The sequence below is a fragment of the Bombus pascuorum genome, chromosome 6, assembly GCF_905332965.1.
Source record: "Bombus pascuorum chromosome 6, iyBomPasc1.1, whole genome shotgun sequence".
Taxonomy (NCBI): domain Eukaryota; kingdom Metazoa; phylum Arthropoda; class Insecta; order Hymenoptera; family Apidae; genus Bombus; species Bombus pascuorum.
The window spans coordinates 12,937,566-12,965,521 of NC_083493.1; the positions used below are offsets into that span (position 1 = coordinate 12,937,566).

General features: G+C 44.6%; 1 protein-coding gene across 1 annotated transcript in view; it reads left to right on the forward strand.

Annotated features, from left to right (window-relative positions):
• Positions 1 to 27,956, forward strand: part of LOC132907849 (LIM domain only protein 3-like) — a 70,572-nt gene that overhangs the window by 40,319 nt on the left and 2,297 nt on the right. The window contains exons 2-5 of the mRNA XM_060961287.1: positions 955 to 1,070; positions 1,453 to 1,590; positions 2,191 to 2,316; positions 20,293 to 20,449. Of these exons, the coding sequence (XP_060817270.1) occupies positions 988 to 1,070; positions 1,453 to 1,590; positions 2,191 to 2,316; positions 20,293 to 20,449 (504 nt within the window). The 5' untranslated portion in view covers positions 955 to 987. The remainder of the gene's footprint in view (positions 1 to 954; positions 1,071 to 1,452; positions 1,591 to 2,190; positions 2,317 to 20,292; positions 20,450 to 27,956) is intronic.

A 27,956-nucleotide genomic window follows, 5' to 3' on the forward strand; every position in this document is an offset into this window, starting at 1 on the left:
GTTAAATCTTGGACCATTCGCGTGAACAAATTAGCAGAAGGTACAACTAACGAAAGATCAACTGTTTCTTAGAAATATCACGTCCAAGGGAAATACGATACTCCGTTTAATGTAATATTTTAGGATCTAGACAATCGAAACTGTTTCAAACATTCTTGCCTCGAAGCTGAAACTTGCCGTTTTCCCTCAAAAATTGTATTTTCCATCGTATGATATAACAAAGTACGAAAAACAAATGATAAATCAAATACTGCAGGCTATACTTCAATCAGACATATTTGCACTCTATATCTAAACCTTACTATCCTGAAAACGGACGATATTTTCGCGTTTCAATAACCGTGAACGACCGGTGAAATAAAATAGAACGGGAGAAGGCAAACGCTGCCGATTAAATAAACGTTAAACCCCGAAATTTCGTTTAAACGGCATACATAGGGGTGGATTAATACATACGTCTTCCGGCGAAAACAATTAATGTTTATCGGGAAGCTCGCACAGCCGTTACCCGACAAGCCGGTGGTTGTTTCAGAACCGGTGCCGCTTAAACGTGCAATAAGTGGAGAGAAGAGAGGGTCAAACTAATTCGATTCTAAACTCTGACCGCATCGCGCGAGAAAGAGGCGACCACGAGGACGGGCAGAGAAAGACCCGGCTACGCACACCACGATGGACACAGATGGCACTAACCGCGCCGTTAAATTCTCAACCTGTAACTCTAATTGCTCATAGACAAGCCGACGTCCTAGTGCCAGATGCCGTTGAAACTTGTTAAAAGCACGCAAACGTGATTAGTCATTTGGTTCTGTTGAACGATGATTTACCGTGTTAGCTAATCGAGTGGTAATACAGGGCAAAATTAATTGATCGATTACGTATATAATAATTATCGTTCTCATATTAGTTTGCTTGTTCAGAGTTCAGGTGATCAATAGAGATTTTGTTATGTTGCAGGAAATCCGAGTGACATCTGAAAATTAATTAACAATGGATGTGACCAAAAGCGAGCCGAGCAAGAACGGGGCAGTGCAACGAGAATGTGGTGGCTGTGGAGAGGTGATCACAGAAAGGTGGATATCAGACCATTCCATAGACAACTATCGTCTTTGCATGTCTAAAACAAACTCGAACGAATGTCAACTGTACTATCTATACGACCAAATACACGCAATATTATAAAACATAAGAACCACGTGATAAAGAACTAAAGGAATTGAAAAATTCGAGTCGAAAAAGAAGTTGAGATATAATTCTGGAAAACATCAGACTATAGTCGTTTACTAATAGAAAACGATAAACTACTACTTGATACGTTTATTTGAAGCTACGAAATCTTGCGAGCAATTTTTGACATACTCCTTTAACGTTTCAGAATAACGATAAATTCTTCATCTATTTATATTCTTCGGATACTGGAGAGATCGTAAATAAACTAAATTTTTCAAATTGCAGGTATCTTCTGAAGGTATTGGACATGTTCTGGCACGAAGACTGCTTGAAGTGTAACAGCTGCAACTGCAGACTCGTGGAAGCTGGCCCGTCGCTTTTTATAAAGTCTAATCTAATATTGTGCAAGAAGGATTATCTGAAGTAAGCAATTTGCCTAACTACCATTTCTCAAAACGCATCACAACGTGTATACCCGTGAAAGAATCGCGAGTTTGTAATATTATAATTCTATTCTGGTGTGGGCACGTTGACGTTTCATATTTCATTGTGCCGTGGTGCACGGTGACGTCAATAAAGAGCAAAGTGGAAAAGGCGACGTTAAGCACACGTACGGACAGACCTCGACGTGGCGAACGGAAGCAACAAATCGAATTTTACAGATGAGTTTCCCTTATTGAATACATCCACGTCCCATATAAACAGGCGAGGGCAAATAAACCGTGTTGAGATTACAAAGTCCCGAGGGAAACGCGCAGGTGGCGCGTCTGCAAAGAGCGTTCGCTGTCGAACCTCCGTGGCCTTTATTAATAGCCCAATATTTGAAGATGGCATATTCCTCGTGGTCGTAAGCTTATTGCTTCTCCTCAACTAAAAGTCTATCTACCCCAATGCCATGACAACACATTTTGGTCGGTCGAATAGCATAATATCGTGAAAGAAGAAAATAAAGCAGGAAATTACAAAACCTTTGTCTCGTCGGGTTTCTTATCATAATAAAGTTTTGTTTTTCGATTTGCGCAGACTCTTTGGACACACTGGTCACTGTGCGGCCTGCAATAAAACCATTCCAGCCTTCGAGATGGTGATGAGGGCGAGAACGAACGTTTATCACTTGGAGTGTTTTGCGTGTCAACAATGTAATTACAGGTGAGGTGCTTGACGATCTCTTAGAACAGCGGTACGCGATACTCGAATGTTTCGAGATATAACACGATCTAAGATAATAATTCGAGCAGAGGAAAATCATACGAAAGAAAAATAGAAACTTTGGAAAAGTGAATTGTATGGAATCTCGTTATTGAGTTGTTGGAGAACCGGGGGTATAGTCTTAGGCGTGCTAGCGATATTATGTTATTAAATATAACGGGAGGCTGTGATTAAACATTCACACCCAAGGGTGGTGGGAAAGTCACTGGTTTCTGGGAAGTATTCGTCGTGGCAGCTCATCCGTATAACAATTTAATTCGAGCCAACCCGGCCGTGTGCCTGGGGGCTTGGCAAAACTTCTGCAGCACTTCGCAACACTTCGCTTACTTATTCACAACAACCAAGTTAAGCCCGAAGCTCGTTCGAGTCTGTGTTTAAATCGAAACACCTCGGTGAATCCGGCGGATGAAGATAATCGGCGCAAGAATCGAGAAGCCGTGAGTAACTGTCGTGCTTTCTCGCCGGACTGAGCAATAAAGTCAGATTAATTACACCATTCTTATTCACATACTTTCTCTTCTTTATTACCATCGATTTTGCGCAACGAGATATTTATCGTTCAGACGAATCTTCGAAAGTATACTTGACGATATCGAACAACAGTTTTTAATTTCAGCTGTTTTTAAAAACAGCTTTAATTCTCGACAGAAACAGGCGTATCCTCGTTTACGTGAAAATTGAAATTCCTGAAAAATGAATTCGCGTTCTACGTGTAACGAAGAAGTCCGGTGAAATTTCTGTGACGGGCATAATTGACGTGAGGACGGCACGGTAGGGGTGTTGAGACATCTAGCAAGAGAGGAGATCCGACTGGAAAGTCGGGAGAGTTCCGAACTATGCGAGCGACGTGTAGGTGCCTGGAGGTGCACGTCAGATGCAAATCACGCTGACTAATTCCCCGGAAAACTAACGAATCCCGAGGGCGCGCGAGCCAAATATCCGCCGTTCGCGAGAAACGTTCGTTGCGTAACCGCGTTCCGATAATCTGAAATTAGCAAATTAATTAATTTTCCTGCAGGAATTATTCCTGGAATATTCGACGGCAAACGGTATCCCCGAAATTAACGAGCAGCCATCGATCGTACAAAAGCTTTGAAAATAATAAGAGGGAGGATTAGGTTCGTACTCGTTCGGCCAGGTCGAGAGGTTTAAAGGGTGTTGACGCGACATTTCGTCCACCTAATGTCAGACTACGGCATTTCTTTGACCTTTCTCCCTACGAATGTTTCCGTCTTCTACTAACGGGCTCCTGTTTCACCGATATCAACGTATCGTGCGTCTCGGTTCGGATACAAACAAGGTACACGTGAGTAGAGAATGTTTGCGCCATCGTCGCCGGGGATTAGTCGAGTGGCTGTTTCTACTCGAACGAGTTACATGTTCTCTGTTGAATTTAAAATATAATCCACCATTAAAAATAGAATTTTTTACCATGTAAGCGACTCCTATCGCGACCGCGATGCCGAGAATAAAAATGAAAAGAAGAAAAGAAAAATAGGTACGAGGTATGGTGCCGCATGGGCAAAGGTTAGCAGCTCGGCGTGCTCCTACGGTAGCACGTGACTATCGAGCAAAGCCGATTACTGCTTAAAGATACGTCGAAAGTATACTTTCTTTCGTGGTCGAAGGTAACGTGCAACCCTTAAGGCGAACCATTGGTTAGGGGTCGAAGCGGTTGACCGTAGGTAAAGCGGAAACGGATGTGGCCGTTGGGTCACGCGATCTCTACGAGCCGAGCATAAAACACCTGAGTTGTTTAATCATACGCTCCTAAGCTGAGTCGTACATCGTAAACTCGCGGGGGTTGGTCTCCTTCTCCTCTCTTCTCTCACTCGATCGCTCGCTTCCACTCACGTGCTTTCCTCTATCGAGATGTACGGCCGGATAAAAGTACTCCGTTTATCCATTAACAGGTATGTTCCGACGAGTTAACGGTATCAATAAAAGTAACCGATACAATTGTCGTGAAATGTAGGTTTGCCGCGAAACAACTCGATCGTCCCTTCTAACCATTCGAGACTGATAAAGCGCTACTGTATCTTTATATTAATTTAATAAGGATGTTGCTCGATCACTGCATGTTTTTACAACTTACGATATCCTGTCTCGTTAATAAGAACCATTATTACATTATATACGCCTTATATCGAGATAAATGAATATCTTACGCGAATTACAACGGTAGATAGATAAACGACAATTGGAGCCGTTTAAACGTCGCCAATGGTAGACATAGCTTTTTCGCCTTGCGATCCAACCGACGGAACTTCGAGCTCGCCTTTTGTCTATGAAAGCACGGCAGGTATTGTCGAGCGGCTTCTCCCTCGCAAAGCCCATTGTTCGTGCTTATATTGTATTTAGGCATTACGAGTCAGGCTGGTATAATTGTTATTGTTCCGTGGCGCTTATCGAACACGCTGCTCTGCTGCATTCCCACGCGAGTCATCGCCTGGCCTCGTAATTACTCGAAAATCATTAAACTTCCACGGTGTACGAAACGCCTGGCAAGTCATGACGTCCGCCATTAATAGAAACGTTTCCGGATAATCTCTGGCGCACGGTAGAAAACGGTGCGAGAAGTAAACGATAGAAATGATATATCATAATATTTCGTTAGGGCTGTATCTCTTGCAAACGGGAGCTGCCTTATCGTGGGCGCGTGTACGCCAAGAGCGACGAACGTTTCGATGTTCGAGCGAGACGACCGCGAAGCCGCACAATGCAAAGTTAACTCTGCCGTTACGAATTCACGCTCTTTAGGAGGGTTGCAAAGAGAGGCGTAGGTAGGTAGGTAGGTAGGTAGATGGTAGGTGGGTAGGAAGGTCGTGCAGAGTGGAAAGAGGCAAGTCGCGTAGAAGGGAGCGGCCATTTTGTTTCCGGTGTCCCGGGAGCACTTCCGGTCACCGTCACGCAGTTCTGCGTCGCGAAGTGCCCTCGAGCTCCTGAGATCTCCTTTCACGATTATATTCAAATTAAATGCGGGAGTCTGACCGGTAATATACTGCCACCAATTTAGCTACAACCCCCCGGAGGGTGGTTCGCCTTACCTCGTTCACCGACCATCCGACTGTAGTGGCCTGGAAGAATCCCAGGAACCCGCTGTTTCTATCTATTCTACGTTAATCGTCCGTGGCAAAAACGTAACCGCGTCCAATGGGGAAAATCTTTCCGGGTCGCCCCTCTGTGACCACCCCCCGTAAACGATGCCAAAAAAATCTCATAGATCGACGGGGACATTGGTAACCGTACACCAAAGGCATCGATCGGAAGAGAAATTTCGATAACGGGAAAAACAACACCGGTTGGACTTTTGTGATCGCCAATAAATGCGCGGCAGACAAGGAATTTGCTTCCGGTTTTCGATGCAAAGCTTGCCGTATCGCGTTCAAGCGCCGCTGCATCCGAACAGTGGGGTTTCAGTTGCACCATTTTCAATGGTGATAATCCGACGTACCGAGGGCCTCGTTGCACGAACCGAACCAGCTTTGTCACCGGATAACCTAGACTCGCATTGCCAGCTCCGGTAGCGGCAGCGATAGACCCCCCCCGTCTCACCCCCTTTTCCAACCCCTTGTCACTCCTCCTCCACCTCCTCCTACTCTTCCTCCTACTCTTCCTCCTCCTCGTGTTCCACCCCCTTTTGGCAACCCGTTTCATCCCCTTCGCCGAAACTGCCTTCAGCCGAAAGCAGCCCTGTGTAGTTGAACACTACGGACGTGCAATACTCTGCCCCACTCCTACGCTCTCTATCACACACGATACACAAACTCGTGGTAATAGACGTTCCAGCGCGATTATAAATGAAACGCGTGACACGCGGGATCGAATTACTTCAACGATCAACGGATTCTCTGGCAGAACGATGGTCGCGCCGTGGGAAATCCGGAGCTGCGCGCTTCCACCGTAACGAGCTGGTATTTGTTTCCGTGCCATCAAAATGTGTATCATTATTCATGCGTTTCGTTGTTTCGTGGGTCAAAAGAAACGCGAACACAGAGACGGAAAGAAAATTCAGCAGTCAGTCAAAAATGAAGCAATTACGCAGAGGTATAATTTTCTTTCTTGGAAACGTTGTTTGGTCGTACATCAAGTTAAACGGACGATATGGACCACGGTTGATAGGGAACGCCGTGATACCGACACGATCGTCCGTCATGACAATTTTACGACTACGCGTGTATACCTTTGTGTAACATGGATGCCACCACGACGCAGCGCTCGTACACTCAAGCTATGCACGGTAATCGGAGCCAAAAATTCTCTGAGTTTAATTGAACGCGATAACCGATACAAATTGAACATTGCGGTCAAATGGCAACAGGTTCGGTAAAAGGCGCGTGGCTAGAGCAAAGATATCAAATAAAAGATCACGATGATACGACTGAACGAAGAAAAAAGACAAATCCGAGGAAGACTAACAGTATTTTGGCACTCAAGCTTGAAGTTAAAAGAAAAGAAGAGAAATACGTTATACGAGTGAAATCGATATATACACAACAAGAATTAAAATAGAAATAGAAAAGAACCATCCTTAGAATCCCTGCTCTTATCAATTTCTAACTCGAAAATTTCCAAGCTAACTCGAATAATTCCGCTAGCGAAGAATTCTTTTAGCAAATAAAATTCGTCAATATCAGCGGTACTCGATAACCGGGAATCTTTATGCGAAACGTTAATCGATCGCGCAGTCCGTGAACGTGGCACATTTCACGCAGCCGGTACGGATTGTTCGCCGGCGGTGCTTTTGGCGCTGACAATACCGCAATGCACAGGTTGGCCTAATAAAACTATGATCGCCGGATAAAACAGTGCAGTGCATGCTGGTAATTAGCGGTATACATAAATCATTGGCAACGTAGCACGTAAATGCATACACACACGCCAACGTGTACCCGCGGCCACACCGTCACCCATTACAAACCCCCGCGCACCCTTTCAACCCCCGACAGTCGAGCAAACGAGAGATCTGTGTGTATGTATAATGGGCTACGCAATGTTGCAAACTTGGCCCGCGTATGCGACGCCACGCTGAATCTTTGCCTTTTGTTAGATACGTGTCGACTTAAATGGAGAAATGAATAATACCTTTGCACGAAGTCGAATAAACGAAAAATTCCTATTAGCTTTTTGTATGTATCAGAGAATTGCGATATGCAGGATGATATTCACAAGAAGTTTCAGTTTCTCCGATGAAATTCGAACGATTTTTTCATCGATAAAAGCGGATAATACGAAGGACGAAAAAGATTCGTTGTAGGGAAAAATGGACGAGGCAGAGATATTGCTCTTAGCGTGGTAATTAATTCGCAGTTGCTAGCGACGCTTGCGCCCGTATCGGTGTCTAGACGTAAGCCTTGGATTTTTGAAGCGCTCTCATGCAAAGTGATGACTTAATCTCTGGTTTAGGGGCCTTGTTAGAAAATGGACGTAGCTAAGCCTCGCATGGCTTAAACGGGGCATTAAACTCTTCCCGTATAAGGTATACACATGCCCTATATCACTCTGACAAGTTGCGATTAGTTCGCCCCGAGTAATGCGAGCTTACCGCCTTAACGATGCCTCGCGCTTTCTGCTTTTATTTTAATATTTCATCGCACGCATTGTCGCCTGATCGATTTCTGCGTGATTTCAACCGAGGACGGGGGAAACATCGCGCGTATCCCTAACAGGGGAAGTGAACCAATCGAAGATTTTCGTCGAGGACGAACTCGAATAAAAGACAAATGTGTGATTTTGTACAGTTTCCCGACGTCTCGATCAATGGGACTTTTTACTTCCATCAGCCTGGTGTTTTATTTCTCACAAATATTCGGTGATATTTTAAATATGAAATAGTGGGTGTAGAACGAAAACTGACATTTATATCGTTCCGTTAGAAAAAAAACAAACAAACGGGGGAAAAACAATACGCATAAATTACATTCGCACCAGCTGTCAATTCTGACGGTGATATTAGCGGATCGCGGTGTTCTCCAGCAGCGATACGATAGGCGGCAGATATGGCTGCATGCAAAAGTAGTGAACGATCACCGGGGGCGAGAGCTGCATGCGTGTCGGGGCGTGCGTGCGGTATGAAGCGCGCACGACAGAATAATTAACGAAACATCAAATTCCGTTAAACGCGGGAAATTAATCGAGCAAACACGAAATTAGCTGAGGCGAACGGTAGATACGCGGTTGTACACGCGCAAAGATCCCTGCACACCTATATACGCTTCATATTATATACACACTGGCGGTCACACAGATATACGCGTATTTGCGTTACGTGGCCGCCGATAAAACGATACCGAAATTGCCGCACCGCGGTGAATGTCGTTATAGAAATTAATGCGATTTCCCTCGGGCTATCTACCCCCAGCTTAGATTTACTATAACCATAATCGAAATATAATCGAGTGCATCCGCGATGCCAGACGCGTGAAACGCGACTCTTCGTGTGTACGCGCCGCCTATTCGTCCGTAGTCGTTGCGTTGCGCCTGTTGCGAATCCTGTTACGAAATTCCTTCCGATGCGTCATGCTGTAAACTACCGGAGTGGTTTGCAGCTTATGCGTGCGATAGTAGCAGACCAGACGTCCATCGTCCATGCTCGAGCCTCGTGTTTTACAAACATTTGTTTTCATGCAGTGGTGTGCCTGCACGTTTATAAACAACGCGCGGCGTGCCGCGAAATGTAATTCTTTTTCCCCATGTGCATGACTCGGCATGAGCCGAGCCAATTAGGGAAAACTGCGCGTCGACGGTCGCCCTGTACGCCTGTATGGACGATATTACCGAAGCGAAACGATACGAAACATGTTCGACTTTGTAATCGGACTCGGTCCTTGGGAAAATAACGGGAAAGCGCGCCGACATTAGCCAACGATCGGTATGGGAAATTGGAGGGGAGAAAGGCGCGTGTACATGTACATGGGGTTACGAATCGAGCTGATGTTTGCGTCAGACTCGAATGCTTTGTCGGTTGACAAACTCGACGTGTGCAACGTAATGTTAGACGGCTTGTGTAATCACAGAAACGCGGTCTACCCCTTAATAGGAAACTTCAATTGCAAATTAGTTCGTGGAACTATGCGACGAACGCTTTAATAGCCAGCATGTGATAATATCGGGCGAATTTACGTTTGTCCGCTAAGCAAATTCTTCGAAAAGCGGTGGTGGATGGAAGCGGTGGTGCCGTTGGTGAATCGAATACGAGAGCCAATAAATAATGAGAGCGCGGGAGATCGGCCGCGCTCTCGCGCGTGACCGTCGATAAAATAATAATTACCGGCGACAATGCGCCCGGTACAAATTGCCCGTTAATTTTTGCCGATAAACATTCGTAAGCCCGCGTAGAAGCGAAAACCGTATGCACGCGACGCGTAAATAATGGTGAAAATACGATCACGAAAAGCGCGTGTACCTCTACGCAGACACGTTCGATGTGCGAATGGCACACACTGCGCATATGTGTGCGTATACCTGTGCACGACGCGGTCGAACGTGCGGCGCTGGAGGTTAGCCTCGGCGTAAATATCGCTAGACAATAATTTGGGGTGGTTATTAGCGATAATAAAATGCCAATTTATCGAACGATGCCTTTCCCATCAACATCCGCGATTTATAATCCGTATTCTCGATGCTTCGTCACGATCACGCATCGCAACCACCCAATGTCTAGCTATTATTCACAGATGGAAAAAATTTGTTGTACGTTTGCGCGCGTTTAGCAGAATCGAAGGTCCAGAAATCGGTGGTTTCGTTTGGTTCTGTACGGATTAAATGTCTGTACGGTTGCTCATTATGGACCGATAAGCCAACAGGGGTGAAACAACGCGGCGTCGACTGTCTCGGGCAGGTCACAATGAAACTAAGGCGCAATCTGAAGCCCCGTTTCTCTGTGACACATTGGTTTCTGAGTTACCGAGCGTCTGTGTCAGACACCCCGTATCTAGTGGGCTGCAATGGAGTTAGACGACTCGGTATAATATCACTTGTCACGTCCAACGTCAGTTCGGAAACCTAGACTATTCGGTTGCTATACGGTTGCAATAACACTGCCTATAGCTAAGCGAGCGTATAACTCGCGCCGTCCCCAACAGTCTGTTCGTTCGCTTCGTCTCGACAGTCGTAAAGGAAATAACATTCCTGAAATTTCGATGATACTTCTGAATCTTACTAATTAATACAAAAGTCTTAATACAAAAGTATCTTTCATCGAATATCGATTCCTTTTACAAACCTTTAGGACCGTTTTATAAAATCAAGGTAAATCGACATATCGCTATCGAATCGATAAGAAAAGATCTTTATAGACACGTCACAGAAAGCTAGATTACGATAATAGATGGGCGTCCATCGACGCAACTTTCGAGAGAAAGAAGGTGGTGCTGGGAGCAGCTTGCGACACGTAAACCTCATGGGTTCAGGGTCCCGTCCAGTGCATCAATTTCAACTTTACTCGCCGTCTCCCTGTTTTTAGAAGACGCATTTTCTTCCACTTAACTTTCCCGGCGATAAGGGCAAGCTCTACGTCGAGGACCTGGCGGCGACAGGACGAGAGAGAAAGAAGACCAGGGGTTCGCGTGCAAAGTAAAGTTGTTCTTTAGTTCGTTAGGTCGGATCTACCGACAGCCAGGGGAGGCTGCTTTTCCGCTTTACTTATGAGACTCGAAGGTGAAAAGATAACCTAGCAGCATTATTCACCGCTGGAAAGGAGCTGCGGTTGTTACAGCTAGGTTTAAGGATTCGCCGATGGCAACCTGCTGACGTAATACAATTTGATCAGCCCTCGGTCCCCTATGTTTCCCTTGCTTACATCGCTACAGATGGAAGATTACATCACTGCAAAAACTTCAACAAAATACAGCAGAACCTTGCTTATTCGCACTTATTTTATGCGAAGAAATTAATACTCGACTTAAAACGTACTCAGTTCCGTGAATGCGTATTCTTACAACGACTGCAAACGTTTACAGAGTATCTATAACGAATACTATATCTCGAATATTTTATATACCTTTCCGTATTCTGTGCATTTTTGCATCTTCAAATTTTCTATTAATTCGTAAGAATCCTCAGTATTCCTGTAGTAAATACACTATGGTTTGTTCGCATCGAGAATAAATTCAAATTTAAAGAAGAAACAGCTAAACGTGATAGAGAAGCAACTGATCCGCTTCAGTTTTCCAAACATTATGTTCCTTTTTATGAAGTAGTATAGGAAGTAGAGGGTGAATAATTTTGTTATTCGTCTTGATCTGTTCGGATGAACGATCCTGTACAATCTCCTAAAACGCTTCTTTGACGATAATGTGACGATAGTGGTCGGACGATCGTCAATATTCCGATTACACATATATTGTACAGGCACCGAACGTTTTTGTTTCGTATAGTTGGCACTGTCATTATGATCTCGTTAAAGAGAAAGTTTTGCACAGCTCATCACAAGGGTAAAAGAGGATGCCCAGGGGCCAGTCTACGGATGGGCTTCTGTTCGAGGGTACAGGATGGATTCGAACTCCCAAGGGTGAAATGGCTCATTCCGACGCACTTATCCGGCGCACGCCGTAGATAACCATAGATTAATGGGGCTTGGAGACTCGAAAGGCGACGGAAAGAGACAAACGAACGAGAGTCGAAGGACGACAGAAGGGAATGAAAGACCAAGGGCAAAAGCGAGTAAAGACATGTGTCACGGAAAAGAGGAAAGAGGAAAACTCGATCTATAAGAGAGGGCGTTATACCTTACTCGGCGTCCTAGCTGATTTATTGTTTATTGAGAAATATGGCCGTTACTTCGCTCCTAAGAATTAACTTAACTCTCTTCTTTCCTCCTTTCATTTCGAACAGTTCAACGAACTTCAATCGGGGAGAACGGAAAAAAGAGACGCGACGAAATACGAAACAGTTGCCATTACTTTCACCATCGCACGAGAATCGATCAAAGAGAGAATAGCCGAACGATGTTCGCTCGCGAAGTTCGAATCCAGATGAAATTTTCACCAATTATTAGATAATACTGTATTAATGCATCACTGTATATAGTCTTTGAAACTCCTGCAGCTTTACGCCAAGTTGATGGACTTTGCTTAATGCAAAGCCGACCCACAGAAAGGATTAGGCTAGCTAAGCCCGCTACCAGAACTCTATCTCTTCCTCTCTTACTGTTTCTCCCCTCTAGGATATTCAGGATATTCAGTTATCAAGAGCTACCGGTCAGAAGGAGGTACTGTTAGAAGTCAAACAAGCTGCCCTAAGCGAGATAAGACTGTTAGTCAGACCTTTAAGTTACTGGATAAGGAGCTCATCCCGTGTTTTTCAAAAATAAGCGATCGTATTAAGGAAATTAACACGTACGAGTGCCGACAATACTCACGATTGGCCGTACAATTTCTCTGTATGATAATAAACCACGGCTTACGCACACATTAACTCGAGCCAAGAAGTTTGCAGCCTGGTTCCGTGCACCTAACTCCGGACAAGATTTGGTAATTAAACCATGGCCTTTGCAACTTTGAATTATGCGTGTTCACGGTCCTACGCAGGAGAACTCCTAAGGGACCAATTTGTTGATTAAACCTTCGAAGCATCTTACCTTCTAATTCCAAGACCCTCTGCTTCTCAGCCATCATAGGTATTTCAGGTGTATGTAAAAAGTTTATCTATATTTCCAACTATTTTAGTATGGTTTTCATTGAAAAGACACTGTTGAAGAAGACTCGATCAACCTTACAAGAAATCTAAATCATCCAACGAGTTTCAGCCACTTAAATCGACTCCATGGATCTCTTTAATTGTGAGCTTAATTTGGGGGTTTACGTTCATAACCCTTGCACGAAGAGGGTCGCATTATTCTCCCGTGGGGTGCAATTTATTAAATCCGTTCCGGAATACGCTCGATTCGTATAATGCGACGCAGATTTCACGCTCGCGCGTATAACAAGACGAGAAAGAACAACAAAAGTTAAACAAAACTAAAACAAAAAAAAAAAAGAACTAACGCCACGAAACGGTCGAACGTTTGGCGGAACATTGGCTTTCATCATACATTTCCGTTACACCGTATCGCTTCGAGTAAATGACTCGCACGGACTGCTTTGAAATTGATTTTAACGACAGAATTAACATCGAAACAATCTACAGTTTTCGATAGAATTACGCGAACGATTTGGATATTTTCCAGCCAAATTACAGGAACGTCAACACCATCGCTGGTATCCCTGTCATCCACAATGCACAACTATGCGTCGAGGGCAATGCCGCTCTCTTTTCGAGTGTAAAATTGAATCAGCGCTTTTTAAACGTCCCGCACGCTTACTTTTACGCGTTTCGTTGGCGCGTTCCTGTACGTTTGATGAAAAACATAAATCGTTCGCTCGGCGCTCGGACATACGTGAAATTTTCAAACTTATCAACGTTTCTGAACAAAACTAAAATGTTCAAATACAAAATCGTCACAGTCTTTGTCTCGTTATTCATATGAATTATTCCAGATAGCGAAGAAAGGTCGTAAACGTAGATCAATTCGTCTCGACCGTGATACTCGTCGATACTCCAGACCGTGGACCAACTTGCCCGAAGCTGGCTGGTGAAATGACGATGAACGGAACCGAAACAAAACCTCGACAATGCCCGCCGGTTACAGTTACGGTTTTACTGCTATAGCTGCTGGATAACTTCGATATTCGATATCGGTACATGGAAGATTTCGGAGTTGAAAGATCAAGCTTGTACTAGCCTGCTACGGGCTACTTCATAGTAGGAAACTTAGGTAGCAGCGTAAGTCATGTTTAACCCGGTTCCCCTTAGTGGCACGTCAGCTCGTAAACCAAAGTGACTTAGCGGACCTCGGACATCCACTTCCGGTATACGGTCTCTCGAATGCGGCTGCTTCCCATTGGCCGATTCAAATTAGCCGGAGTTTATCTGGAATTATGGAGTACGGTAGCGTACTTCTCGACGATGCTCATCGATGAGCACGAGTACGTGCTTCCGAGCAGATCGATCGACTATGGGCCGCTGCCATAATTGGCAGATTCCCTCGTTATATTCACCAATTAAGTTCTCGCCTGGCTCTGCCAAAAACTGTTTTGTCAATTTCCAGCGGGCTGAAGGACCATCGCGTTTTGTTCGGCCGCCGTTGGAAAACAAACAAGGAAAAAAAAAAGGAAAAATCGATGCCTGCGAGCCGCAGGGGAGAGGACGATGTCTGTCCGAAGCGGAGTTTACATGCGTGCGTCCGACGCGTGTGTGGGTTCATGCCAGCGCATTATAGTTCGTTGCCGTTAACTGGCAATTATGCAGAGTGGAAGCTTAGCCTTCCGAAATGGGCATCGATCGTGCCGACTATCCATACCGTTATGCTGCCATATCCAGCCAATACGCTTCCGTGAAACGGAGATAATCGCGCGTCGAATCGAAACCGCGATTCCTGCGCCTTTCAACCGCTCGTCCCGTACGAAACGATGGAAAACGTTGGAAACGCCGGAACGTTTCCTTCGATTCGGATGCTCTATCCTCTCCCATCGAAGGGACGTCGCAACAGGATCTAGAAAGACAGCGACGCGATCGACGAACATGGTTGAAGATTGACGAGCTTGCTTGGAACTCGATGTCAATTTCCAGAGATGAGAGCCCGCCAGGCTTTTCTCGCAGTCACCGGTGTCGCGGGTGATCCTAGAGAACTGATAAGTACCTGCTTCAGGCGAACGGTAGATTTATTGCCGTGCTTGTCGGTCTAACCTCTAACTGCCACCCTTCCTCTTTAGTTCTATCTTTACCCCGTCGCCCTTTCTCTCTTTCTCTCTGTTTCTCGTGTTCACCCTCCCATTTTCTTAGTATAGAACTTGCCCTCGTCTAGTTCCGCGACCGAGAACGATTCGTACAGCCTCCCTCTCTTCTTCCGCTTCCGACCAAAACTCGACTTCCGTTTTATTGGCGGAAATAATCTTTGATGTGATTGCGTTTTGCCTTGGAACTTTTTTCTCCAACCACGAGGGCGACCAAGCCGATCGATTTGTGATACGCGGACCCGATTCAACTTCAACAGCCGCCAACCGCTCTCGGCTCCGCATATTTACGATAATGCGTTCTTTTTTTTTCCCTCTATCTCTCTTTCGTCGGGGCTCGTTACATATTAATACGATTTGCATTAGCATAACAGCGAACAATATCGGCGAGAAAGAACGATAGAACGATATATACAAGAAACTAAAGAGTTTGAAAGGTGGGAGACGAAAAATCGCGGTGATTCCTTCCCGTAAAGTAAAGAGCGATACGTAGCAATTGTTCGATAAGACAGAGGCTTTATAAGGCGTTCAAACGATGACGAAGGGACAGTGAACGTGTCGCATAGAAATATCGCAGTTTCATCCAGCCGATTCAACCCCTTCGAAACAACAAAGCCGCGTTCCTAAAGGTATCAACGACCCATCGTTGTCTTAATTTCCTTCGTAATCTAGGTTATTAATATAGCTTAGGGTCGGCGGCGCGTAATTTCACGCCGCATAGAAATTAATAGAAAGACGAATGCTCCCTTCGCGTACTTTATAGCTGAATACCCAAACGGAATATCAAATGAACCCTACACTGGTGGATTTCTATATTCGTTTTAGAAAGTTTCACTGGAAAATTTCACTAGAAAATTTCGTTAGAAAATTTCATTAATTTCATTCTTTAAAATTAACTACCAATATTTTTCTTCGTTCGCTAACGCGTTACGACATTCATCCTACTAATTAAAAAAAAAAAAAAAAAAAAAATCGTCCGCTGTATTCGGAGTCTTGAGCCCATCGGTTCGACGTCGATGGGATGCGTGACATGACGTAGGGCCCGTGAACATTTCCATGTCAACGTGCACCGTACGGTCGGACAATGAGTCGCGGATTCGAGACGTCGCGTTGTGTATTATCGAGTGGCATTCCGACGCGTCTCTGCAGCGACATTTAGATAGCGACGTCAACTGTCTACGGGGGTAAATCTGTCTTGGAAGCAAAGGCAGCGCACTTCCCCCAAGTGCCACAGCGACCAGCCCTCGCTACCGAACCGAGCGAATTCACTTCTGATCGAATTAGCGCGTCACAGTTCCCTGATACCCCGACAGTCTGAATTAATTAACAGGAGAACGCACTAGGTAAGCAGCCATTATCGAAATAAAGCGGTCAGATATGAGGTGGCATCGCGAGAAATAATCCGAAGGATCCGATGAATTGTCAATTTTTGCCTATATAAATTTAAGTTCTAGAAATTCTGTTCTAAAAATCAAAAGAAATGAAAAGAATGAGCTTCGAGTGCTAAAAATACGAGTACGGATGAATGAAAGAAGAGAGTATAAAATAGAGAAAGAGACGCGTGTTTGTAATTTTTGAACCATACTCATAATCTTTTTTTACGTTGCATTGTACTTGAAAATTATTATTACATCCAGTTATTATTATATCTATTATTATTATTATTTTACCTTCTGGTACCATAACAGAAATCCCAACGATACAACAACTTTGATAAAACTAGTTACGATCGTGGCAGGAATTCTTACTGTTTCTTAAACAGACAAGACTACCTAACGTCATATCGGGAGAACGTCTCGACGCGAAGGAACAGCGTCTTGACTCCATTAACTTCACACTTAGCAGCACCTTAGAAACCCTGGTGTCGGCGGAAGATCTGATTAGGGGTTCGAGTCTCTGCTAAACGCGTTAGTCTCGACTGTAGAACGTCGAAGAGGGAGGGGAGGTGGAGTGTACAGCTCCATCAGGTGCTAGAACGGTAGCTCTGCGAGAAGCCGCTGGGGTGGGACGTTTGGAGGCGGGGATGGTTGTCTCTCCATAGTTTGATGCAAATTGAGTAAGAGCACCGGCAACTACCAAGAATGTAGACCCTTTCTCTGGCTCTTCTCTGCCGCGTAGGGATTCCGCGATCAAGTACAAAATTTATTCTCTGCAACCACCTTCTCGCCAACGTTGCACCACCTCCCACCTCCTAGTCTTAGGTCTTGACTACCGCCGAAGTGTTGCCTTTTGGGGTTTCTCATCCTACTGCTTCGACAACTCGCTCTGTTTGCCGACGAATCTCGGGAGCTTCCTCTCGACTTGGCAACGTTAAAGTCGAAACGCGGGGGACGGTTAACTGTTTGCAAGACAACCCCTTCGCAATCATCTCGTTTTCTAGTTTTCCTATGCGTTAATAGATATCAGGGAAAAAAATTGCAAACGCTTGGCTTCTATTTCTAAAGCTCTATGAAAGAAAGCTGTATGAAATTGGACTTTTTTTCCGAATACGACATTGCCTCTAAATGACATTGCCGCGAACGAGAACGTTTCGACGCCATTTAACGTCACTAATGCTCGAAGCGTTTAACATTGCACAGACGTGTAACGCGTATCTAGTCAGAAAATCACAACACCATTACGCTACGATCTCGTTGCTTCCATCCTTCTTCCTTTCTGTAGCTTACCATCATCCTCTCGCTCTAATGTTCCCTTTTTATGGCGCACGATTCGAAGCTGCCCCCGGGATCGATTTTACTTCGCACCATGGCACTTATCGTACCCCGTTACGGTGGAGCATTGCTTTTTATGGCGGTCCATGCTAGATGTTCCGATCGCTCTTCGGTTCTCTCGCTATTTTCTTTCCCTCCCGTAACCCTCTGCTCTACCCCACGCGTTCTTCCGCCTGTTTCCCTGTCTTCTCTCCTCTCGACCGTTTGGAATCGCGGAATTAAAAGAATGGAAAATCGAAGGGTGATCACCGTTCGCGATGTCAGTTACGGACACGAACAGATGCTATCTCAATTCATTTTTGATGACGCTAAATCATCCCGTCTGCTATCGACCGCGTTACGTATCGGAAACCGCTCTACGTTTCTTCGACTGTACGCGAAGCAAAGATCGTTGCTAACTCTGTCGCCATTTCCACGGCATTTAATAGCATAACCGCGGATGACATCATCGAGCTGGAGAATATTTAGCCCGAGGCAACGTAAAAATACATATACATTTGTTGGCCGTTACTCACGTTACGATTGCTGGCCAGGCTCGTTTCGAATGCTGCAAATGCTCTGCATATTCGTGCAAGTGGCCCGGGGAGGTGCTGAAAAAAATCACGTCTACATTTACATAAGCGCCGGTATAAACCACTCGACAGAAATCCCGACATAAAACTCAAACAGGATCCCAGCACGGGACAGCACATCCGTTGAATACGCAATGCCCGTATGTACACAATGTACTGTCCCTCCCCCCAAAAAGATGCTTTTATTATTCACCGCTGAGTTACGATACTAAGATACACCCCCTACGTTTACACCTACGAGAAGTTTACGCGCCTGAACGATGACTTCCCGTCATCTCCAGACTTTGAGCTTTCAGCGAGAATCGAATGGAAACAACGTACGGATATTACAATATGTTGGAACGTGAATACATAAATACGGCATAATCGCGACATGTATGGTTAATAATTTGTATATATATGTAACAAACTTCTTTTTTTGCAAGTTATTTGGAATTTTAATTATGTTAATCAAGACGGGATTATAAAGAAATTTAATCGATTGTAGAACAATCTGTTTTATTTTCTATGTCTAAACGATAATATCTTTCGTCTGTCTTTGATCTCTCTTTTGTTTTGCGGTGTAACAATTTTTCGTTCTTTTTGTCCCGAAAGCCATAAACGTGCGAGCAGAGCAAAAATTGAAATAGAAGAAGATTAAGCCGAGGACAAATCTTAAAACCCATCGTGATAGTTTAGAAATGTTAACAATCGTATTTTACGATGCGCATGGAATAAAAACATGAGGTAGATAGCGGAATTAAATAATAAGGACAACAGCGTTTCATTCTTGGAAGACAAATCGCGGAAACTGACTCGTCATACCGCGGTCGATACGAAGTACGTATAACACTGTGAGAGCGATGTTCACGGCACCTGACGAGAATATCAAGGCGTCGTGGTATCCTGACAAAACGATTTTCGAGTCCCTCGTGGATCCTGTGAGGATCTATTGTGTTCGTTGGAAAGCAGCCACCCTTCGTGATCCTCGTTTTCCAAGGTTCTTTAGCATTTCCGGCGTATCGTCCTTTATGCGGACATCTAGAATTCCGCGCCCCGTTCTCTCGCGCGGTTACAGAAAAAATTGACTTTTAAGCCGGCAATAAAAAGGAAAAATGCGAAATCTTTGATTTTAGTAGCGCCTCTCCCACGCGTCTCTTGCCGCCCGTCCGGCGACAGTTGGTCGATGCGTATAACCCTCGCGGCAACCTTATTTCTCTTATATCGCAAGCCAAGCACGTTCGTACTTCGCCACCATTTCGAAATCTGCGTTTCTGTATATAGCGTACATCGCGTAGGATCAGTGGAAAATACCATGGATTTCATTCGTTGAATTTTAAATCACAGTTACCTGCACGTTATCAGAACTCAGTCGAATTATACATATAGATGTTCCGTGGTTTACAAGCTTTACAATGTGCATGCGTTAAAAACGAAACGGCCGTGGCGACAAAGTAGATGCTATTGGCGGATCGTTGGAAAAGACTTCGATTCCGGTATTCAACGTCTGCAAGGGGTGTGCAGGAAAGAAGGTTAGAGCAGAAATGGACTCGGCGGTAATCCAGGTACGACGTAGCGTCTGCGAATCGAGTGGAAATTTACATTTAAAGGACCTCGAAGACACTCTCGGAAGCTACGGGGTACCGGTGGCGTTTCGCTGCCTGTTTTTATTTTCTCGCAATTTCCTCGACGGAGCAGAACGGAAAACGGTCTTAAAAGGAATTAGCACGCTTTACTACTCCGCCTATCTCCGACAACTCTTAGCCGAAATTTCTTCAAACCTCTGCCATTTGCCAGCCTCGTCATACTAATCCAAGCTACTCTTACTACTTTAACGAAATGTCACTCCGTAAAAATAATTTCATTTTTCTCTGTTCGTAGATTCTGTATAGGCGACAAGTTCTTCTTGTGCGAGAACAAAATCCTGTGCGAGAGCGACTACGAGGAAAGACTGGTTTTTGCAAACATGGCGGTGCATCCGCCATCGACCGCGACTCTGGCGCACATCAAGAGACAAGTGATTCATCTTCAACCACAGGTAATTAAACGCTTTGAACATCGAGCATTCGATACTTTTCAAAAGCAGCGTCACGCGTAGCGATCATCGATTACGTTTAGTCCTGCGATCTACATAATCCTATGGAATACCAGTTGACATCCTTTGACAGCGATACCGCTATAAACGTGGTCGATATCCCTGTTCTGTCGCAAAATATGTATGCTGACCGTGCAAGCGTATCGCTTTCACCAGCGCGACGCTGTCCACGTCGCTGCTTCGAATCTGCCGGAGATTACGATCATCGGATGTTCTGGAAGGTTCAAAACTCCTTAAGACGTAACCCCTTAAGGTGGGTTAAAGTGGCACGTCGCTCGTCCTGACCCTCTCGACAACAAAGGACTCCCTCGGGACTTCAGCTATGCTTTACCATCCCGCCATCATCTTACGAGTTAGGATATCGCGTGTCCTTATTAATTAAGCTCGTCCGTTAAGCAAGCCTCATCGCATACCGTAACTATCCATCCTCTTCACCGGGACTGGAACGTGCGAAAGAATTTACTCTTTGAATAAGGATTTGACAGCGTCTTAAGTGGAATTACCCAGCTGAAATTCGTTGAAGAACTCGTGTTGCCGTCGTCGCGAAAAATGTCCTCCGGAACGAAACACCAGCGAGTATTTTAAGCGTGTTGATCGGCAAGAAATTGTACAGAATTTTTATCAGTAGAGTAGATTCTTCGATATATAATACGCAAAGTTTTACCATTTTCTATGGATAAAAGGTAAAAGTAACGACTCTTGTTATCTCGATAATCATAGAACGCTACTTCGCCTTGCAAGTTGGAATTTTAAGCACGTTGATTGATGAAATGAATTTACTAACAACGTCAGTCTACTCCTTCTTTTATAAATGAAAGATAAAATAGAAATTATTATTCGTTCGAAGACTACTTTCCGTCTACAAGTTATTTGGAATTTTAATTATGTTAATCAAGACGGGATTATAAAGGGATTTAATCGATTGTAGAAAGATCTGTTCTATTCTCTATCTCTGAACGATAATATCTTTTATCTGTTAAATGTCTAAAGATATGGTTGTCTTCCGATAACCATGGCTACTTTCCAAGTTGGAATTATAAACTCTTCGTCTAGTTAAGCCGTTTGGGTTTCTTGATTATCTTAAGACAACAGTCGTGCTTCGAAACAGTACCTTAAGCCCTTACCGCGGACCTCCGCCTGTCTGACCCAAGGTGGATCCGATCTACTTAATCCGATCTCCGTCTTGCAAGGATGTTTACGTCCCTCTGCATGCTTGCGTCACGTACCATAATTTACCAAGTGCAATATTTACCGATCAACTATCGTCCGATTTGTTGTTATATCTCGTACAAGAGCCACGATCGACGACGAGAGTCAGCACGATGATACGTATTATATTTCATTTATAAAACTCGTACAACGCGAGCTACAGGAAAAATAAACGCATTACGTTTGTAATTTTTCAATTAAAGATCCAGATTTCATCTTAAACTCTTTCACCAAACTCGATCGTGTATCCAAATTTTGATGGTTCAACGTTCTCATAATGAACATCCTGAAGAGTATAGAACCATAGCATAATTATTCTAAAATTGTAAATTCTAAATTGTAAATTTTAAAATCAGATTACCAACACCAACGCTTTCCTTTGACAATTACTTCATTTTTAGTAAGCCCTGTCTTAATCCTGTCTACAGAAGAAACGATTCGCATAATTGCTGGAAAGTATCGTTAAGGAAGTTTCAAGACAAACTTTTAAGAGTGGTCGAAGAGGCTAGATTGCCGGTGCACACGCTCGAATTGTACGCATGCACAGAATAACGAGGTCCCCAAGCCGATGATATCAGACTCGGCAGCGTGTACTACTTATAATATGCAAATTTTCTCCCCTTAACCGTTCTGCCGGGGAACTACGTGTAATTCAGGGGTTGCTAACCCTTGCGACTCTATTTCTACACCACGTAAGTGTTCATGTTCTCGAACGGTAGCCTACTACGCGCGTCCTTCGTTTCCGTATGCGTGGCTCGTTCCTCGTGCGTGAGTGTTTAGTTCAATTAATATCGGTTTGCACGTACGGCTGGTGAGCCAAAGTGGCAGGGCGCTGTGGAATCCGCGTGTTGGACAGAAAAACCAACGGTGGCAAGGAAACGTCACAAGGGAAAGAGGAATTACGTGCGAAAGTAGAACTGGTCAACGATTGTTTCTCACGTACTGGAAAGAAACGTCGCGCGCGACGTTGGAACGCGTAAATCGCTGTGTCCCGATCGCACGGGAATGAATTTTTTCTTTCTTTTAAGCGACACCTGAGACGAGTCTAAGATCGGCAATGAACACGAACGTAGAAGAGTGGCAACGTTGGGAAACCTCGAAGAAAGTAACGCCTGATGTAAAAGCGTCGCTGCGTTCGTTACGCGATTTCTCAGGATCCTACAATTTTTCGCGAATCGATGAGTCGGCTGTAATATCGATTTCATCCGAGGGTTTACGACTGAGGGTTATAAATGACCGATGCCGTGAAATAACGGTATGGCGGACTAATGCCAATAATCGACGCGGCATGCTAATGTAGTTTGCGCATCTATTACGTTAAGCCTGATGGATCTCTCTTGACATGTCGTTCCTGAAGCGTGAATACCTTCGATCGCAGAGAACACCCCGAAGGTGTCTGCCCCGGCGACATCGAGAGCCGTTCTATTTCCTCCGGTGAATGTCATTCTGACATTTAGCATCTGAATGGAAAAGACAATCGCCGAGACAGCTGGTCTCCGGCGTGAGTTTGACGCGGTAGATAATGTCAGGTTGCGAATCGTTTCGCCGCGCGTGTTTCTCATTAAGTGTCACGAATCAACGTGGCGCTAGTACGTTCAGATTGGAAACCAAGATTGTCATCGGCGATGCTAATTTTCCAGATTTACGCAGCTACAGATCTATTCGTTTTATTACCGTAATATCGATCAATGACGTGTCGTTACGGAGATATTCTCAGAGGACGTCTCGTTCGACTGTATAAAGATCGTGGGAACGGATTAGGCGGAAACGACGATCAACAGGAGTCAGGGAGGAAAGGATAGGATAATTCGACCCTTGGAACAGCCGGCTCGTTGGTGGAATTAAACGTCGCGACGGAATGCAAAGTGGTCGTGCTATCTCGACTTGACAAAATCAAGAGTAAAGAGGGGCAAAGAAGGAGGCGCTAAGATTCTTAAAAACCGCGAAGAGGGTGCGCATCCAGGCCGTAGCAGCTGCCACCCTTAACGCTTCTCCTTAAGCCGTGGCTATGGGAATGGCGAAGTTACCTCGGCCGAAGGAGGTGGAAGGTAGTTTTTCTGATTGCCTGAGAACGGACAGCTGTCCCAATCTTTCTCAGCCGAGCACTCGGCAGCCTCATCGGCTCTTGTAAATAACGCCTGACCGTGCAGCGTTTACGAATAACTCGAGCGTGCCAAGCGATCCTAGGTAAACCGGTAATGGAGGCGAAAAAGGGAAAGGAGAATGGAAAAAAATACGACGGTCATCACCCTCGATAAATTCAATTACCATCGTCCCTCGAACAACCGCTGCTCCGTTTCTACTTCTCTTTCCACTCTTCGCCAAGTGGAAAGAAAACGTCTCGTTGAAAAGAAGCTCGCCGTTCATCTATCAAACGTGTCACGCGGCTCTTTAAACGCGTTTAGGAAAACCATTCGAGAGGGGAGTTTCTAATCGATTCGAGATCGCTCGTCTTTTTAAAGCATCCCGGCTAACTTCGTTTCAACGTCGCGATATCCCTTTCCCACGGAGACAACTGTAACGCGTTTAAAAATTGGCGAGAAGTCTTATTTTGATCTAATTTTCCCCTCGAGACTCGAACGGAGAACGCGGCGTGGGAAAGGGATACGCCGCGAAGAGGTCGAGACGAAGAAAGAGAGAAGCCGAACGTAAGGAGAAAGAGAGAGAAACCGAAGGGAAGGGAGTTGGAAACGATTATCTGAGTTTTAAAACAAACTCTCAAGTGTCTGCAAAGTCCTCTGCGAATCAGAGGGTTGAAGGGGGTGGAACTAGGGAACGGAGAAGGGGAACGATGGAGAAGGAGGTTGCGGAAGATAATATGCTAATGCCAAGACGGAGACTACATGGGAATTTAAGAGGATCAATGTGCAGTACGAGATTCGTACGGCGAATAAGGTATTACAACGTCTTCTATACTTCTTCCAGGCGATTAGACCCTCTAAAGTTCGCGGAACGTGCACGAGGAACCTGAATTAAATTAAACTTCCGAATATTCGTCATTCTTACCGGGCGTAAGTGTACCGAAGCATAATTCGCTGAGTGAAAATATTATCTACGAATCTACCGTAACGATAGAATTAATCTACTGTTATAATATGAATTCTTTTAAAATAATACTTGTGTGGGACATCGGGCGCGTATACGTATCGTTTTTGTTAACAAACGTATTATTAGATTCACGGTACTTGACTACATTTCACATAAAGCTTCCGCCTAGCCCTTTACACAATACACGCGGAGAAAGCTCGCATGGGAAAGCCCAGCTTGCGAGCTTATGTGAGATTATGAGTTTAGTTACGAAACAACGGAACGCTACGTGGCCTCTACTCTCTTTTGTAACGATTATTACACGTAGCGCGTGGTCTTACCTGCGCGTTCACTTATCCGCCACAGAGAACTCAGCCATCGTCGAGCTTATTTAGACCGATAAAAATAGAACACGAGAGAGAATCGTAAAATATCAGTGGAAACATTTTTACCGCCTAATAATACAATTACATCTATGATAATATAATTTCACGTTCTAATAATAACGAATACGCTTCCTGTTAATTGAGAATCGCTAAGCGTGACTCTGTATTTCACGAGTAACTCTGGAAATCCCAAATGATGAAGCACATTAAGGAAATCCTACGCGATATAATAATCCCTGGTAAAATAGCGAGGTTCACGGCATTCTGTTCTAAATGATCCTCCTTCGATAAACGACGTGGCTAATTCTCATCTCGTGCTTCGGGCGGTGGATAGCCGGGCAAGGATCGTGGTACCGGAGCGGCGAATGGTGTAGAGGGTGGCGCTAATTTTTGCGCTTAAGAAAAGCAGCACTGTGGAGGAACTAGCTTGCACCTGGCTGTTTCCCAGCCGCGGGAGATCAACGGACAAATGACACGCGATTCTCGTAGCTCCCGGTAACCACCGACAACCCCCGACAACCCCCCGATGCTCCGCATTTACCGTCAGTTACAAACTGCCTTCACCTTCTCTCGTCGAGTCGCGATTAATGTCTTATTCGTGGCCCAGGCGTAAAGATACGTTTACACTGGCGTAGGAAATTTCGCAATGCAGTTAATAAAAATAAATTGCGTACTGCCTGATGTACTGAATTGAAAGAAAAGCGCCTGAAGGATTTGAAACGACGAATGTATCAAAAATGGAACGAGTGAGGGAAACATTAAGCTTAAGCGGTTGTGGACCTAAAAGATTCCTATTAAAGTAGAGTCAGATAACGTTCAACTTATGATTCGAGTGCAAACTCGATTTTACCTTCGAAAGAATCATCTACGTTCGTAGAACTTTGCAGTTGAAGGTTTGAGTTGAAGAATCTTGGAATTCCAAACGAATCTCGGTCGTCTTTGAACTTGAATATCTCCACGAGATTTGCAGATCGGACAATGGATTCTACGAGTTCGAGATTCTCTCACAAATCTATATTTTGAATGTGCAGTATGATTTTCATCGACTCCTCCAAATCTAGCATCTAGACAACCGAATTTCATTAGGTTACGATGATTTCTATAGAATCATATAGTTATGATGTCAGAATCTATAAATCTAAAACACCATATCAAAGTCGCGTTTTTCACGAGACAGTGTCTGAGATGGAATCTGATATCATCTTCGAACTTTGTCGCCGATGAATGTAAATTATTTTTAACGAAACCTACGCTCGAATAACTTCATCTTACTAGAGTACATACTATTCTGTGCCAGCAATCTGTATCTGTGTAAACGATTCGCAGAGCGCGTGCCGTTTGATTACAAAGACGGCAGTAAATCCACGGGACAGTAATTCCTTCTCTGGCAATTGTAGATAAAACTTGAATAAGTCATAGACTTAATTTAACCCGTGGTACCGACCAACAGCGGTCCGGAGCCTTCCACGGAGATTTCTTAATTACGTGCGGGCTTCTGGCGGGGATGGGGTGAAAAGAAACAGAGCAAAAGGCAAGGAGGAAAAGAGATAAAATGGAAGGGCGTTTGTATCGAGAAGAGAGAAAGAAAGACGATGGTCCCTCGTCGGCTCGCGAAAAGCTAAAAAGGGTTTCCCGTTGCGGCAAGAAGATTTAGAAATTCTTCCAGAGGCGAAAGTCGCCCTTGCAACGGCGATAAAGCATTTCTTCAGCGGTGCTTTGTCATTTTTATCATAATTATTTACGGGTTAATTACTCGCTCCCGTTGGGGCTGTGCGAATTTTTCTCCGTCAGTTGCACCTTAGATTTTCCAATTAAAAACACCGTACATATTTCAACTTTCCTTTTAAAGCGTGTATCGTATTCGAAAGAATTACTAACGAGCCTTTATTTTTCTTTCCCTAACGCGCCCCCTAACTGTTCAGCCACTTTGTGGACACGAAAGTTCACGCGCATGAGGGAAATCATGAGAATGGCAGGTTCGTTCATCGTGCGAAAGTTAGCATGATCAACTCGCCAAGTAAAATCATGGTAAGGGTGGATCTCGTCGGTAAGGGCTGTGCCGCACGGTCTGCCGAATTTTAAGCCTGTATAATTTAACACCTTTGCCGGCGAAACTAAGAGAAACTGATGGTGAAGGGAACAGCGGAGCTAGAAATACCAAGTTTGAAGTTTTCAACGCCACTTATCTATCCTAGCGGCATCTCTTGTTCCCCGTGGTACCCTCTACTTACTACTTCCACGAGCACTTCTTTCTCCCTTTCCCCCTCCTTGGTCGTCGTTCCGGCGGATATGGCTTGCAGATAGAGACGGCTAAAGACCGAGACAAGTGGCGCGGAGAAAGAGAAAGAACAGAAACGAAAGAGAGGATATCGAGAGGGAAAAGATAGGAGGGACGAGTGGAAACGCCCAAGTTGAGTTGCTTCGTCTGAGCTGAGATACAAGTTCGTTCTTCTGGCCTTTTGTTTTTGGAGTAGAACCGTAGAGACGGCGGAGCAGGAACAAGAACACCGTGTCTAAAACGAATTCGTTAGTGGCATCAACCCCTTTCACTGCGCGAATACCTTCCCTTCTTTCCAGTTTTAAGTCTCTGTCGTGAATAATTGCTCGAATCAGATTAAGGCGTTGCCCGGTCGATTGATTGCTAATGTAATTAGAAGGCTAGCAGTTTCTATCCACCTTTACGCTATCGTAGATTCGATTTAACAAAGCTTCGAAGCTGTCCTCTTCTGCAAAAAGATTTTAACGCCAGGACTAGAGCGATCAAACGAATAACATAATTCTTCATATTCGTCTTATTACAATGGCGAATGTTTGGACGTTCGAACGAT